Genomic DNA, 15,954 nt, shown 5'->3' on the forward strand with positions numbered 1-15,954 from the left:
CAATGAAATGCTCTGACAAAAAAAAGGAAATAATCCGGTTATGTCTGTCGCAGCCCATCCAATCATTTCATTCGACCTTAATGTAATGACTGCCTGCCTGCACATATTCTTCCCGTGCACTAATTACTCTTCACAATAGTCTTCCAAAACCTGCAAGCATAACAGCTGTGAGTACCGACAATAGCCATGTTTGTTGTTTAGGTTGATTATGATCATTTTGGGTGAGTGTTTTTGGAGGGAGGCCTGAAGGGGTGGGCTGTCAGTGTTTTGTCGACTTGGCGTCTTTCTTTCTAGATTGACTAACTTTTGGAGCTAGTGCTGCTAGCTACTGGGCTGTGTGTTTTGGTTGGATAATTTGTCAAATCTGGCAGACTGTTGCTAGTTTCTCAAGATTACCTTAGCTTTGAAGTAGATTCAAGGTGGTGCACTGAAGTTGGCCAGGTCACTCTCACACACACACACACACACACACACACACACACACACACACACACACACACACACACACACACACATACCGATTGTGTAAAGCAGCAGACAATGCTGCTTATTGCACAGCAGCCATCCACATTCCACAATCACTTCACTCGGGAAGAGCAGAGTATTCAATTTACAGGTTAACTGCGTTGCAGGTGGTGTCGGGTACTGAATCCAGCAACACATACATATATCATATATTATTATAAATATATAAATATATATATATATATATATATATATTATTTTTTGTTGTTGAGTTAGCTACCTCTAACCCACACCCGAAGGAACTGCAATAAAAGTCCCAAAGCTCAATATTTGCATCATTGTCACAGCAAATTCCACATGAATAACTCTGTATAATGTCCAATGTACCAACCAACAGCCAATTTGTATTTAGTCAGTGGTCTAGAACTAGATAAGGTAGCAGACACTTGTTTTGCACAGGCTGTAATCCTAGACTCTGTTCTGTTTGTGTACTATTTTCTCTGGATTCCTTCGGTGTTGGGTCTACTGCTTTCAGGGTTCTCTCCGGGTCAAATATTACAGCCTAAGACCTCTGATCCACAGTCACACTACAACACACACACACTCACACACACACACACACACACACAATCCATCGCTGTCTGCATACAAGCAGAACTGAGGTAAACTTGTATGGAGGGTTCCGTAGGGCCGGAGTGTCAGGATGAAGTTCTGTTGTACCCCGCCTCTATGTGTTTCTCCAGCCACAGCTCTGCTAACTGCATTGTCGATGCAAACGTACTTGCTCTCGACCCGAGGCACATTTTGTGTTGCCTCTGCTCGAGACTTGTGTTACATTGGACGGGATGATAGACGTGGACAAGTCCTGGTTCCTGACTGCGCAACACTTTTAAACCAGAGTTAATAACTTTTGTGAACAAGTCTACGTCTTCCAGTCCCCAACCTAAGATTGAGGTGTCAAAACCTCCAGCTTTTAGTAAGTCACCTTTGAATACACAGGTGATTCCGAATCCGTAATCTCGCCAGAAACCACTTTTCTTGGTCAGCACAAATTTGTTTTCTCTCGGGGCCTTCTTAGAGTACACTATTTTGGGGTTGTACTGACTAAAGACAACTGGGAAATAGACTTGTCTCTCTTGGACAGCATTGTCTCTGCAGCGTTGCAAGGCATCACCACTAAAGATGAGATCAACATCGCAGAAGAAGAGTAGGGAGTCATTATCAAGCTGCGAGGAGCCCAGCTCAAGAGCCAGTCCTCGTGAGAAGTTGCCTGTCATGGGGATTAGGGACAGGTCAGCTTTGGGATACTTCCTGTAGTAGTCTCTGATTAACTGACTGTGTTTGCCTTGGTTCTGATCGCTCCCATTTTCCACCAGAATGATGGAGAGCTTAACATTTTGTTTGGGTATCAAACACACCTTCTCAAAGTTCTCCATAAAGCGGACAAAGGTGTCATAGCGACCGGATAATGGGACAAGGATGTTGACCTTCCTCTGGCTCTGCTCCCACAGTTCCCTGTTTGATTCATAGACTTGGAAAGGTGACAAGAACTTCAGAGAGTTGGACAGGAAAGAAAGGGATTGGGATTCAGAGTTGATGGCAGCCACAAGTTCAGCCACATCTAGCTCGTCAGTTTCGGTAAAGAAGGGTTGGCTGAAGGACTGCTGAAGGTAAGCGTGCCGCCTCACAGGCACTGTTATTTTGCGTCCCTTATGTTTCTTGTACAGAAGCAGTAAGTCTATGATGTATTCTGCACCATGCATTGGATCCACCCTGTAGTAGCCATACTGAATCTCTTTAAAGTCAATTACACGACCACGAGTTTTCAAATTCTCGTTAATCATCTCCATCACCTGGAGAATGATGCCTTCGAGTGCAGTCCGAAGTGAGTTCCCAAGGCTTTGCCTGGCTACTTTGTTCTCCGCAGCAGAATAAATATGGTGGCCAGTCAGGAAATCCCACTCGATGACATAATTTCTCTCAGTGGGCTTGTAGCGCATGTAGGAAGGTGGGGACCCCAGCTGCTGGTCCTCCCACAGGACTTCTGTGTCACTGAGGTAACTCATAACCAGGCCTTGGCGGTGGAGCAGGATGGTGCGGTAACAAAGCCTGGAGATCTCACGGCTCAGCAAGAAGTTGTGGAGCCGGTACTGGTAGGCGGGCTTCTTGTTGGGGTGAAGCGTAATGGCATTGTGGATCTTGCTACTGTGAAGTTCCTCAATGAAACCTTTCTTGTTGTGTTGGTAGTTCTCATAGAAGAGCTGCTGCATCTGTGGAGAGAGTTGCAACATCCTTGATAAGAGCACGAACCTGGTACCAGTACAAACGGCACTGTCAAACCATTCTACCACACTGAGCTACAGATGGTATTCAACTGACCGATGTATTGAAACATCTACTAGGCAGCACCATCAAAAAAGAGGAAAATGCATTTAAGAGTGCAGGCCATATGAGGGGTGAATCGCATAAAAATCAAACATCAATCAACTATATCGATCAATTAACAAATTAAGAAACAAAATGACGGAGACGTAAAGAAGGATGAAACAGTAAAAAGGTAATCTAGGTTCAAATGTATGTATATTTAATGTGGCACTGATTTTGTCTTCCTCTACATAAAAAACATATCTTGTTTTCAAATCTATTGTTGTTATTCATGATTTTGCTTACAACATGTAAAATCCAACGGATTCATATCCGGTTGCAGTTGCTGGGCATTAGTAAGCTTTTGAAAGACATTTTAGTGACAATTGTAGGTGACAAATAAATCTCTTGTGGTTTTAGAGACCCCCCGGAATTTTGCTATTGAGGCTTTCAGGGGGTCTCAAGTGTCAATCAAGGGGTCTCGTAGACCCCGCACACTGGCTATGGTCAAAAATACAGAACTGATCCAGCACACTGTCTTCCTCACTTGAATCCAGGCCCTATATATATATATATATACAGTATATACTGTATATACAGTATATATATATATATATATTAGTGCTGGGCAACGATTAACATTTTAATCATGATTAATCGCATGATTTTTCTGCGATTAATCGTATTGTTATGCACAAAATTCAATAATGAATTCTAAAGTAGTGTATTGCGCACTTTAATTTTAAAAGTACTGCTATATGAACAAAAGTGCAATAACATTTGGTTTGCAAATAAGGTGCTTTTTAACAGCAGTATTCCCTTTACACAGTAGCAGTTAAAATATTTCTTGTATATCATATATATTTTATGAAATCAACACAACAAAAAAGCAATGTGTGTTGAAATAATATTCTATGAATAATTTAAGCTACTATAATTGAATCGAAAATCTTCCCCAGATTAGACTGCTTAGTACGTGTTGTGGAAGTCCCAGATGTCAGGAAACTAAACGCCACCTTGTCTGGGTTCATAATATCATCCGGAAGAGCTCCGTGGATTTTATCTAGTATTCACTGAGTCTAGCAAGCCACACGTCGGCTGTTTACTACAGCTGTATGAACACAAAATAAACTGATTTGGCTGTGATTTAACTGCAATAAACAGACAAAAAGGGACTCCGAAATAACTACGTAATGATGTCGATTTGTAAAAAGTCTGAATTCATGTTCTGTTCGTTGTCTCCACAAGACGACAACCAAATAACTTTTAAAATACTTGTTTTCTCAATGGAGTCTGGATCGATCGGTGCTAGGCTAAGCTAACATTGTAGCAGCTCCATCAACACTCAACATAACGTCACATAGGCGTAAATACGGCAGCGTCTATTCATTGTTTGTACCATATTATAGTTTGTAGACAAACATTTATACACATAGTTTGGTCCGGTCTCCACTAATATGAGGTATCATAGAGCTCTGGGTGAACACAGACGGCTACAGTATTTATTTCCTGATTCGACGTCAGTGATGACAGGGGAGCATCTCAACGATGATAGGCTATCACGCCGCAGCGCCCACCCCAAATGCTCTCATTGGTTGAGATGCGTGATGACGCCCATCTCAACATTCCACCCCTGCTGTGACCCATGGTATGTCTGTATGTGTATTCAGAGCCAGTAAGCAACAAACTTTCAAACTAAAAATAATGTTTTTAAAAACTGCATTAACGCGCGATAAAATAATTGTCGACGTTAATTGATTAGTGCGTTAATGCGATAATAATGCGTTAACTTGCCCAGCACTTATAGGCCTATGGTGCCATGATGTGACTATGATACTTGATTGATGTCATTTTATAGTGTGACCTGATTGGTCCACGCTGATATGCAGATACAAAATAAGGATAAGAAGTGCTGTGTACAGTCATTAAAACCAGTAAAGTACAACCACTGGTATGTGTTTCCACATTCATCATCAATGTGCTGCAAACTTCTATTCAATATGCTGAAAAAAAGCTCAAGCAACTTGAAACTAAACAGAAGGCTTGTTTCGTTCTCAGAGTGGCTCATGTACTTTAACTTAACTTAAACGTCTTTTATTTTAATCGTCACATGCATACATGAAATTTCACCTTTGCATTTAACCAAACAGCATTTAGGAGCAGTGGGTACGACAGCAGCCTGATGACCCAACAATTCACCTCATTTCACTGAATATTTTTGAGACAGTTTAGAAAACGAATATTTTTCCTTGTCCACATAAACAACTCCACAGACAATACAACTGAACAATGTTCCCATAAGCGCCCTGAAAGTGGACTGGCTTTGCCATGATCGTCTATCACCAAGTGTTTGCTTGAAGACTCACTAAATCTGTATGGAAATCCTTTCATTGGAATTTATACTATTATATACCTGAAAAGTGCACCAGAATTAACACCTGAATTCCAGCAGAACTGATCTAACCCCCCCCCTTCCTATAGGAACCTGAAAGAACATGAAGGCAGACTCAACCCATACCTCATAGGACCACACACACTGTGTTCCTCCAAAGCGCCGCACACAGCGGCCCACCTCCACGTCCTCGTGGGTGGTGTACATCTCCCTCAGACAGGTACCGATGTGAGGGACCATCCTGCGTAGAACCTCTCTGCTGAAGATCATCCCAGGGCCCCCCATGCAGAAGTTCTCTCCGGGCTCGAGGGCCAGTCGGCCCAGCTCCTCGGCCATGCCCAGGCCCGTCTGGCCCAGATACAGAGGCTTGCTGCTGTTCAGCGACCGCAGGAACAACTCCAGCTTCTCACCTGGCAGAGGGCGAAGTTGAAGGAATTAATGTGCTTTTTTTTTTTAATACTGTCATACTGGGCTATTCATCTCATAATGCAAGTAGCAACGCAACAAATCCATCGTTAGTTTTAAAAATTGCAAAAAATAGAAAAAAAAATAAAACTAACAAAATAATGATATATTATACATTTATTGTTTGTGTCATGCACATATAAGTTCCCAGCCAATGTGGAATTATAAGACAAAATGTCCACTTGAACATAACTTGGATAACTTTGTCTCTACAAACACGTCAGCCGCACAAAAGGTTCCCTTCCTAACACACAGCTCAAGTGTCTTATAATCACTCATCCGGAAGAGCTAATCAGCAAAATGAAGGTCATTTTATTAAAAATGAGTAGCATCATGAATCATCATAATGAGCAATAAAATGTGATTTGACTACATCTTCAGTCTCACCTTAATCACATGAACAAAGGAGACCAGTAAACCTGCATACTTCTATAGCTAATGGTAATGTTATTAAATAACCTGTTTTAGGTTAAGGAATGGTTTAGCTTTGTGAAACCTTAGGTCTTATTTCAGTACTATTAATGAAATCAATCAATTTTATTGAACAAAACAGAACAAATCAGGAAATCAACAGACACATGTGGTCAAATTAAACAACAGAGACGTTAATGGAATGTTGTCCCAGCATTAATACATAGATCCTTGACAAAAATAAATAATAAAATAAAATAAAGCCAATTTTATTAATTAAGCACAATATCGCCAATTTCTCTCACAAATGATGTAAATCATAGGACAGCCTCTATCCTCTGACCCATCTTATTAAAAAGAAGTCTGATGGGTCAAGAGACACCAGCAGTCATGTGATCGGTCAGGTAACTGCACCCAAAACATCACTGCAACTACCAACGTGGAAGTCTGTAAACTGTGATGGAAGTGTACAACGGAGGGTTTGGGTGGTAATGTTCACCTTTTGTTTTAACACAAGTCACTTGAACAATACCATTTTGAGGAGACATGTCATTTTTATGAACGCAGTTCCTTTTTCACGAGATTGTATTTGGAGTTTTGCCTTTTTATTGTATGTGTTTGGGGGATTTGTGTGTCAAGAATATGAGTCGTGCTTTCAGATAACTAATGTGTAGAATCACTTTAAATGAGGTTCAGCTTTTTGGTCAGGGTTTATGGTGAGTGTTAAGTGTAAATGTATGGATTTTTTCAAAACACTGTGGTTCATATTTGACTACACGCAACATAATATCTCCTCATGAATATGTATGAAACCATGTTTACATTTGGACTATGGGGGTCCCTGTACCTCTCTTACACACACACACACACACACACACGCACACACACACACACACACACACACACACACACTTGAACCGCGAGCTTCACTCCCAGAATAATCACCTCTTATATAAGCGTCATCATCCGCGCGCATGAACCACTCGTATTTATCCAGGTAGTGGTCGTGGATGTACTTCAGCATCATGAATGACTTCTTCTGAGGCGGGTACGAGTCGTCCACATCCGCCAGCGAGACGACCGGGAGGGGGACGGGCACGTGGACGGCGCCAGACCCAGCGCTGGAAAAGAACTCCACCTTCCCGGGTATGGAGCCCACCCAGGTCTTGTACGCAGCCACGGCGCGAGACCTCACATATTTCTTCGCTGTCATCACGCCGACATAGAGGAAACGCTTCGGTCTGCTCGTGGGTCTCCCGGTGTCTCCGCTGCTGTTCCCGGTACCGGATACCCCGTCCTCCTCCTGACTGATCTGCGGGCTGTCCCGGTCTTTGATAGCCGCAGTGTTCCCGAGGATGGCGGGACCTTTACCGACGGAGGACTCGCTGTAGTACGAACACACGGGAGATTTCTTCCCTTTACTCTCCAGAACCTGAGGCACGATGAGCCAAGAGGACACGGTGAATCCGAGAAAGACGCCGAAAATCACGGTCGTCCACGGTCTTCTTGATTTCACAGCCATGGCCGCTTATCCCACGGAGAGTTTAGCTCTGCGGTGAATGGAGAGTAATAAATGTATGAATGCTACCGTTGTCTGGGGGGTGCTGACGTGTATGGACATCAGCAGCTGTGGAAAAACACACTTTCCACCTTATGAAAGCATAACTCATGTGAATAAACACATATCCCACTCCGAGTAGTCCGCCCCATCCTCAAGGCTCGCCCGTCCCATAACAAACCCTATCACAGTATTTTATACCTAAGTTCCATCCCGCGCGTCCCGACAACCAAGTAAGAGTCCCGCTGGCTTTTCATCATTCACCGTAGCGTCGTGGCTAACGGGTGCTAACATTAAACGTCACCACTGTGGGGTTTTTCTAGCCGCATTAATCTAGCTGGTCCAATAATGTCGCGGACGCGTCGGTTTCTCGTCCTTACAACAGCTCGTCCGTCGTTGAGCTGTTGTCGCTCACTTTAGCCCCGCTCCAGAACTGCGGTCATGTGGTCCGTCATCCGCGGAACCTCGGTCACGTCAGCCGGCACTTGAAATGTAATGCTCGTCTATTCGTGGTGCTACGGTACGGGTGCTTGGATAGCCCAAAAAGCCCGGAAATATACCTATATTTCATCAATAATTTGCCCAATTTGTTAAAAAAACAACGTCATTTTGTACATTATATGGAATCCAACAATAAAAAAATCTGAAATTACACTGCTGTATAATCTTTAATTGAAAAAGGGTTCGAAAATTATAATATTGCCTAATAATAATCTTTGATCTGTAAAAAAAACATTTCCTTCATTGGTTAGCTAAAATTTCCGTTGGAGTTCTGTTCATGATGACCCCATATATCTCCATGTCCAATGTAATGTAATTTTACTGTACAATCTTTGAGAAAATTAAAGGCAAATTCAGCTCAAATGACATTATGATATTCATAATATCCCAATATTTGACATTTTATAAAAATGAATCCTTAAGAGGTTATGTCAATATTTCAATGGATTATTGTTAATGACGACCCTCACTATGTACATGAATATTGTCATGAAATATTACTGTACAGTGTTTGAGAAAATTAGATGTAAATTCAGCTCAAATGACATTTTGATATTCATAATATCCCAATATTTGACATTTTATAAAAATGAATCCTTAAGAGGTTATGTCAATATTTCACTGGATTCTTGTTAATGACGACCCTCACTATGTACATGAATATTTCCATGAAATATTACCGTACAGTTTGAGAAAATTAGATGTAAAGTCAGCTCAAATGACATTTTGATATTCATAATATCCCAATATTTGACATTTTATAAAACATAATCCTATATGACAGGTTATAAATACACATTTTTTAGAGATTACAAGAAACTTTCCTGCCAACAGAATTGCTGTCATATATTGTGCAGTTAAGCCTTGATAAAGACATGGCAATGCTTTACTTGGACCATGACTTCGACAGTGTCGTTAATATGATGAGGCTCTACAAATCTGTTGGACACGGAAGTGGTCTTGCAACAAGACTAAAGGAGCTATTTAGTGAAAATAGCAAGTGGATGATGTCCTGGGTACTGCCTAGGAATATGGGCTGTGGCCAATTTAAAATCCTGGACATTTTTTGAAAGACACAGCCTTAACTCTTGTGTTTATGGTTACAGCAGCTTCAAGTGTGTTTGTAGTTTAATGTACTTAAGCATTTAGAAGAAAAGTGTTTCTTAGACTATCTGTGGCTAGCTGTCTTTTTTGTGAATGCTGGTAAAGTTCTTGCCACTATGGCTTCTTCTTGAGTAGATTTTGTTAGTTAGAACTGAATTGTTTGTATGTTTGAAAATTGTTGTATTGTTAAGCTATATGCTGTGCTTGCTTTTTACCTGATGGCTTATTTAAAAATTAGTCACTTAAGCACGATCCGGCTCAAAAGGCCGCAACGCCAGCCAGCCAGCCAGCCAGCCAGCCAGCCAGCCAGCCAGCCAGCCAGTTAGAGAGGAGAGACCCCCAGCCAAAGAAGAGTGTCAGCTTTTATAGCTGGGACCTATAGCAGGCCCAGGTGTGGCTCATCAGCAGCAGATTACCATCCTGAAAGAGACAACCTGAAAACAGGACACAGAGCCCTGGTGGAAGGGAGGGGTCGTCACAATGACAATTAAAGATAAAACTTTATAGCAATTGCAATAATTTTGTCTGTCTTTCTATCCAGTACAAATGAGCCTAATCATGATTGCATAAAGATAGAGCTATGTCTTTGTGTTTTGTGTGTGTGTCTGCATGTAGGCATGAGTGTGTCACTGTCCTGACATTTGTGTGTACCCTTTGATGTTTGTGTTACAACAATCTTTTTTACAAAATGGTAAATGTATTACCCTTAGAATGTTTTTTTAAAATGCGGGTTTTATTGCATAATCAAGTGAAACTGTATTCAATTTTTTACAATTTTCACAAGACAAAATTAAGTAAATGTAAAAATGTTACTTATGTGCAGTACTTAAATACATTTAATGCAGGCTAATTTGTTAAATTCCAACACATACAAACACAACTGATGCTAACAGACAGAAAAAAATAACATATCCAGGAAAAACATCTGAGAAAACAGCCAAGACGAGGATATTCCTTTTGCTCCTACCAGCTGTTTTTTTTGTTATCTACCTAAATATTCTATTTTAATTCATATAAAACACCTAACATGGCCTTTGGGACAACAAGAAAAGAGATGGTGCAGGAATGTCGACACGTGGCACTTAAAATACTCAAAGCATCAGGTGTGTGACAGCATTTCTTCATATTTATTTATACTGTGATATTGTACTACTAAAGATCTAAAATGTTTCTAAATTAGTTTTTGACATCGAAAACAACTGTGCCATGTGTTCTGCCACAAAGCTACCCACTCCAGGACCTGCTATCACTGAATGGGTAAGGTGTTGTAGTTAATTGTATTTGTGCATTTGTTAATGGATCTGAGTTTTTGTTTTGGCATTTTGTAGATTTAATTGAGAATGGACAGTAGAGGGCTGACAGGAAATGAGGGTAGAGAGAGAATGGGAATGTCATGTTACAAAGGTCGCCATTCAGAGTCATATCAGTGATATTGCGGTTTACTCCTCTAACACTAGGGCACCTCTTGTTTTAATCTTGGCAATGCAAACAAGATTGGTGTACCTTCTTTTGAGTTTCCAGGAATATGTGTGCAATTTCAAATTAACTAAATACATAGGACAAAGAGGCTTCATTGTCCATCACAATCTCAAGGAACACTTGCTATCATCTGCACCAAGCCACTCTGATATGTCCATATACTCTGCCTTGCTCTTTTCCTTGCATTTGCACCATGGCAGCTGGCAAATTCAGATATAGGACCTGTCCTATTGTTGATTGTCAATCAATAAAAACAACATTGTAAAAGCTATGACCATGACAATAACAATGTCCCATTTGATTAAATGATGAAAATAATTTCAAATTTAAATAAAGTTTGCTTTTGGGGTGAATTCCTGTTTGAAGTCTGTCTTTACTAAGTTGTTTCAATTTGATCCTTTTTCAGATTCAGTGTGACAGCTGTAACAGATGGTTCCATGCCGATAGCCTGCAGATGGAAAAATCCCTGCTTTTAAAAATAAAAAACAAAGACTGGAAATGCTGTTTGTGCAACAATTAAATCCACATACAGTATTTGTTATGTTTTTTGTCTCTTTTTATATGCCCCCTTGCTATATCTGTCTGTGTGAAGAGGGTGGTCAGATATGTTTTGCATTTCATGTTGTGTTTTTATCATTAAAAGTTTTTCTTTGAAACTTGACAATTAGAAAACAATTAATGCGCATGTGTTCCAACTGAATCCGAATCCAAATACATTAGTTTTAGAACAATGCCTTTGATCACCACCACACTAAGGAGGTACGTAGAGGTAGGTAGAGCTATATATGTCCAAAATGACACAAAAGACCAAGGCTTTTACTGAGCTTAATAATATAGACAATCAAAACATTAGACATACAGCAAAATTACATGGGATTTTTAATGGACATAGTCGGAGTGATCATGAACAAGAATCCATTGAAAATGTACTAGAACCTCTTAATGAACTGTTTAAAAAGGTATAAAGGATTATCTTATCATATCTTGATTTAACAGTTTAAAATATGAGGACATTATGAATATCATAATGTCATTTGAGTTGACTTTGCCTTTAATTTTCTCAAAAACTGTACAGTAATATTTCATGACAATATTCATGTACATAGTGAGGGTCGTCATAAACAAGAATCCAGTGAAATATTGACATAACCTCTGAAGGATTCATTTTAATAAAATGTCAAATACAGGGAAATTATGACTATCAAAATGTCATTTGAGCTGACTTTACATCTAATTTTCTCAAAAACTGTACAGTAATATTTCATGACAATATTCATGTACATAGTGAGGGTCGTCATTAACAATAATCCATTAAAATATTGACATAACCTCTGAAGGATTCATTTTAATAAAATGTCAAATATTGGGATATTATGAATATCAAAATGTCATTTGAGCTGAATTTACATCTACTTTTCTCAAAAACTGTACAGTAATATTTCATGACAATATTCATGTACACAGTGAGGGTCGTCATTAACAAGAATCCAGTGAAATATTGACATAATCTCTTAAGGATTCATTTTTATAAAATGTCAAATATTGGGATATTATGAATATCAAAATGTCATTTGAGCTGAATTTACATCTACTTTTCTCAAAAACTGTACAGTAATATTTCATGACAATATTCATGTACATAGTGAGGGTCGTCATAAACAAGAATCCAGTGAAATATTGACATAACCTCTTAAGGATTCATTTTTATAAAATGTCAAATATTGGGATATTATGAATATCAAAATGTCATTTGAGCTGACTTTACATCTAATTTTCTCAAAGATTGTACAGTAATATTACATTACATTTGACATGGAGATACATGGGGTCATCATGAACAGAACTCCAACGGAAATTTTAGCTAACCAATGAAGGAAATGTTTTTTTTAGAGATCAAAGATGATTATTAGGTAATATTATAATTTTCGAACCCTTTTTCAATTAAAGATTATACAGCAGTGTAATTTCAGATTTTATTATTGTTTTATTTCACTTAATGTACAAAATGACGTTGTTTTTGACTTGTTATATCAAATTGGACAAATTATTGATGAAATATAGGTCTATTTCGGGGCTTTTTGGCTATCAAAGCACCCGTACCGTAGCACCTCGAATAGACGAGCATTACATTTCAAGTGCCGGCTGACGTGACCGAGGTTCCGCGGATGACGGACCACATGACCGCAGTGAAACAGACTGCCCGTCACGTTTACCGTTCACGTTCAGACGGTTGCTTTCCTTCTAACTTCACTCGCCATCGACGTGTCTGTGTGTTCCTCTCTCAAGAACAAGACGTTTTTCTTTCTTCACACTGAAAGCATCATTTCAGAGTCAAGAACTGCAGCCGTTATTTTTTGCACAGCTAATTAATTATAATTCAATGCAAATATAAAAATAGATAGAAATTATGTTATGATTGTTCTAATTCATATAAATCTCACAGCATGACTTTTGCGCTTTTATTCTGAAGGGTAATTATCCAGCAGCAGCCAGAACCCTTTTTATTATCAAGGTTGCTTGTTGCTCAACGGAAAAGGAGACTTCCGGTCAGTTGTTTTTTTAATACAGAATAAAAGCTTCCTCTCTGTAGATTTCAAAGACTCATAACTTATTTTCTTTCACAACAACATTCGGCACTCTGCAATAACAATTGTCCTAATATGATAACCCTCCGTAGTTAATAACTCTGTCCCAGAATGTTTGTATTTTTATACATGTCCAGAAAAAATGTGAGTGATTAGCATTCATCTGCCCACACTGTCTCCAGCATGGCTGTTCTTTACCCAATTGTTTATGGTTCATATGGGGTGTAATAAAGCGGATTAAGTTCCTCCAACCGAATTCCCTCCATCTTTTAGAGCTAGTGGAAGTTTGTTGCGTTCTACACATGGAATGCCAATCACTCTTCGACAGTTTAATGTTCAATTCTAGTTCCCATTTCAATTTTACGTATAGTGTATTTCTTCCGTTTCGTTTTTGTAAACTGTACAGTTTGGAAACCAACTTTGAGGGGGTTTGTTTGTATGCACCAGTCAAGACTTCAATCACTTCGTTACCTTCTGCTCAAATTCCTTTTTTAATTTCTGTATCATAGAAATGTCTTAGTTGTAAATTTCCTTCTAGTGTACATACCGCTGTTATTAATTTTTCTCTCCACCGTACAAATGTATTATCTATCACTCCAGCTCTAAATAGGGGTCTGAGAAGGCCAAATCAGAAGTTTACTGTCTCCTTCCAGATTGTGTTTTTTGACTATCTCATTCCAAATTTTCAGTGAATCTTCTAAAATGGAATTTTCACCCTTTTGTTCTGTATATTCTTTTCCACCTAGCCTGGCCTGAGGATGAGATTGACCCAGATTTAGCTCAATGTGTTTCCATCCAGCTTGACACTGCGGGGAGCACCAATAAACAATGTATCTCAATTGAGCCACGTAATAGTATTCTCCGAGATTTGGCAGTGCTGGGCCTCCGTTTTCCTTGTCAATTTGGAGTGTCTTACATTTTACCCTTGGCCTTGCTCCTGCCCAGTTAAACCGGGATATCTGTTTGTACCATGCTGTAAATTGAGATTCCGGGATTCTGACCAGTAGTGGTAAGAAGAGGTACAGCAACCTTGGCAGTACATTCATTTTCACCACCTCAATTCTTGAACTAAAATCCAATACTAGTGTTGACCATTTTGTTATATCTTTCTGTATCCTATCATTTATTATTGTAGTTTGTTTCATATATTTTGTTAATTTCCTGAGTGATTAGCACTCCCGGGTATTTTATTGATTTTGCTTCCCACTTCAATTGATATTTCTGCCTAATTGCCTTACTTGGTATGTAATTCAGTCATTTTTAAGTCCAATGTAAACAATTTCGATTTTTGAAAATGGTATTTTTGATTTAACTGTAATATGGTTATTTTGAATAGTTGAGTTGTGTTATGTGCAACTTCTTGATGAGTTGCACATAACTAATATACCAGCAGGTGGCAGCACAGTCAAAGTAATGTTAAACTGAAAGAATCGTTCTACCAGTATACAGTATAGTCAAGATTCTACCTTGATGTCACTCCCAACTGAGACAAATGTGAAAACAATAATGCGGCTGTGGCTCAGGGATAGAGCGGGTCCTCTTCCAATCAGAAGATCGGCGGTTCAATCCTCTCGTCCGCACTTTGATGTGTCCTTGGGCAAGACATTGAATCCCAAATTGCTCCTGAAGGCTGTGCCATCGGTGTAAGAATGTGAAGTGGTTTAGGTCCTGATGGGCAGGTGAAAATGTCTACATATTTAGGTGTTTTCCTTACCTTAGAATGAACATTTCGTCATGGTGCGCCACCCTGTTCCTACAGTAGCCTAGAGCAGACAAACCAAATAGTGGCTCGAGGGAGAGCCGGTCACGTTTTTATGTTCCATGAAGGACACCGTAGTTCGTTAACAGGCTTGGAAAGGGAGGTCTGAGCGCGGGGTCTGCAAGCTCACCACTAGATGCCACTTCCTCCACACTGCTCCTTTAACTTGATATAAGCGTTAGGATCCCTGTCTGCTCCTAGTGTGTGCTCCTCTGTTTTCCCCCCTGTCTGTTTTGTTATTGTGGGCCATGTGCTTATGTTTTGTTTTTTGTGTCAGCCCAGTTTCCACCCCGTGTTCCGCCCACTTCACGCCTCTCTCCTTAGGCTCAGCTGTGGCTCATTCCAGTGATCGCTGCTGGCTGGTTTAAATACCTCTCCGTTTCACCGGCGCGTCGTCAGTCCGTCCGGTTACCAGTCTGGTCACGTAAGTCTGAACACGATTCAGTGAAGATCGTTATCTGTTTGTTTTTCTGTTACTCCAGTATTGAGTGCGGTCGAGTTTCCCTCCCGACTCCGGAGGCTACCTGTCCCGGCCTCGGTTGAGCTTCCCTCCCGACTCCGGTGGAGAAAGAGGAGTGACTTTAATTTGCTGGACAGTTAGTCTTTGTTTTTTTTGTTTGTTCATTCTTTGACTCCTCCTGCACATTTAAATAAAGTCTTGGCTGGAGTACACCTGCTGTGTGTGCGTGCGTTTGGGTCCACCAACTACACTACCCCTTAACAATAAGAGGTTCTACCCTAAGAATGACAGTAGGAGGAGGCCCCCCCCCCCCCTCACTTCCTTGCCTGCCCTGTAGGTGTCAGTGTTGGAGCATTTTAATCAGCAATGCAATAATGGATTTTTTTTTCTAAAGAAGAGAGAAAAAAACAT

General features: G+C 40.0%; 1 protein-coding gene across 1 annotated transcript; it reads right to left on the bottom strand.

Moving 5' to 3' along the window:
* Window positions 1-737: 737 nt before the first annotated feature.
* Window positions 738-8,129, bottom strand: LOC116401192 (chondroitin sulfate synthase 3-like). The gene is made up of 3 exons (XM_031879483.1): window positions 7,043-8,129; window positions 5,348-5,631; window positions 738-2,735 (listed from the first exon to the last, which is right to left on the bottom strand). The coding sequence occupies exons 1-3, from the start codon at window positions 7,617-7,619 to the stop codon at window positions 1,164-1,166; spliced, it is 2,433 nt and encodes an 810-aa protein (XP_031735343.1). The 5' UTR covers window positions 7,620-8,129; the 3' UTR covers window positions 738-1,163.
* Between the last annotated feature and the right edge of the window lie 7,825 nt (window positions 8,130-15,954).

Source organism: Anarrhichthys ocellatus, unplaced genomic scaffold (assembly GCF_004355925.1).
Source record: "Anarrhichthys ocellatus isolate YVR2014 unplaced genomic scaffold, GSC_Weel_1.0 scaffold274, whole genome shotgun sequence".
NCBI lineage: Eukaryota > Metazoa > Chordata > Actinopteri > Perciformes > Anarhichadidae > Anarrhichthys > Anarrhichthys ocellatus.

Coding starts and splice junctions, on each gene's coding strand:
- LOC116401192 (XM_031879483.1), bottom strand. CDS start 7,619: ATGGCTGTGAAATCAAGAAGACCGTGGACGACCGTGATTTTCGGCGTC. Junction 5,632..7,042: donor TGATGACGCTTATATAAGAG/GTGATTATTCTG, acceptor GCCCTCTGCCAG/GTGAGAAGCTGGAGTTGTTC. Junction 2,736..5,347: donor AGTGTGTGTGGTCCTATGAG/GTATGGGTTGAG, acceptor CTCTCTCCACAG/ATGCAGCAGCTCTTCTATGA.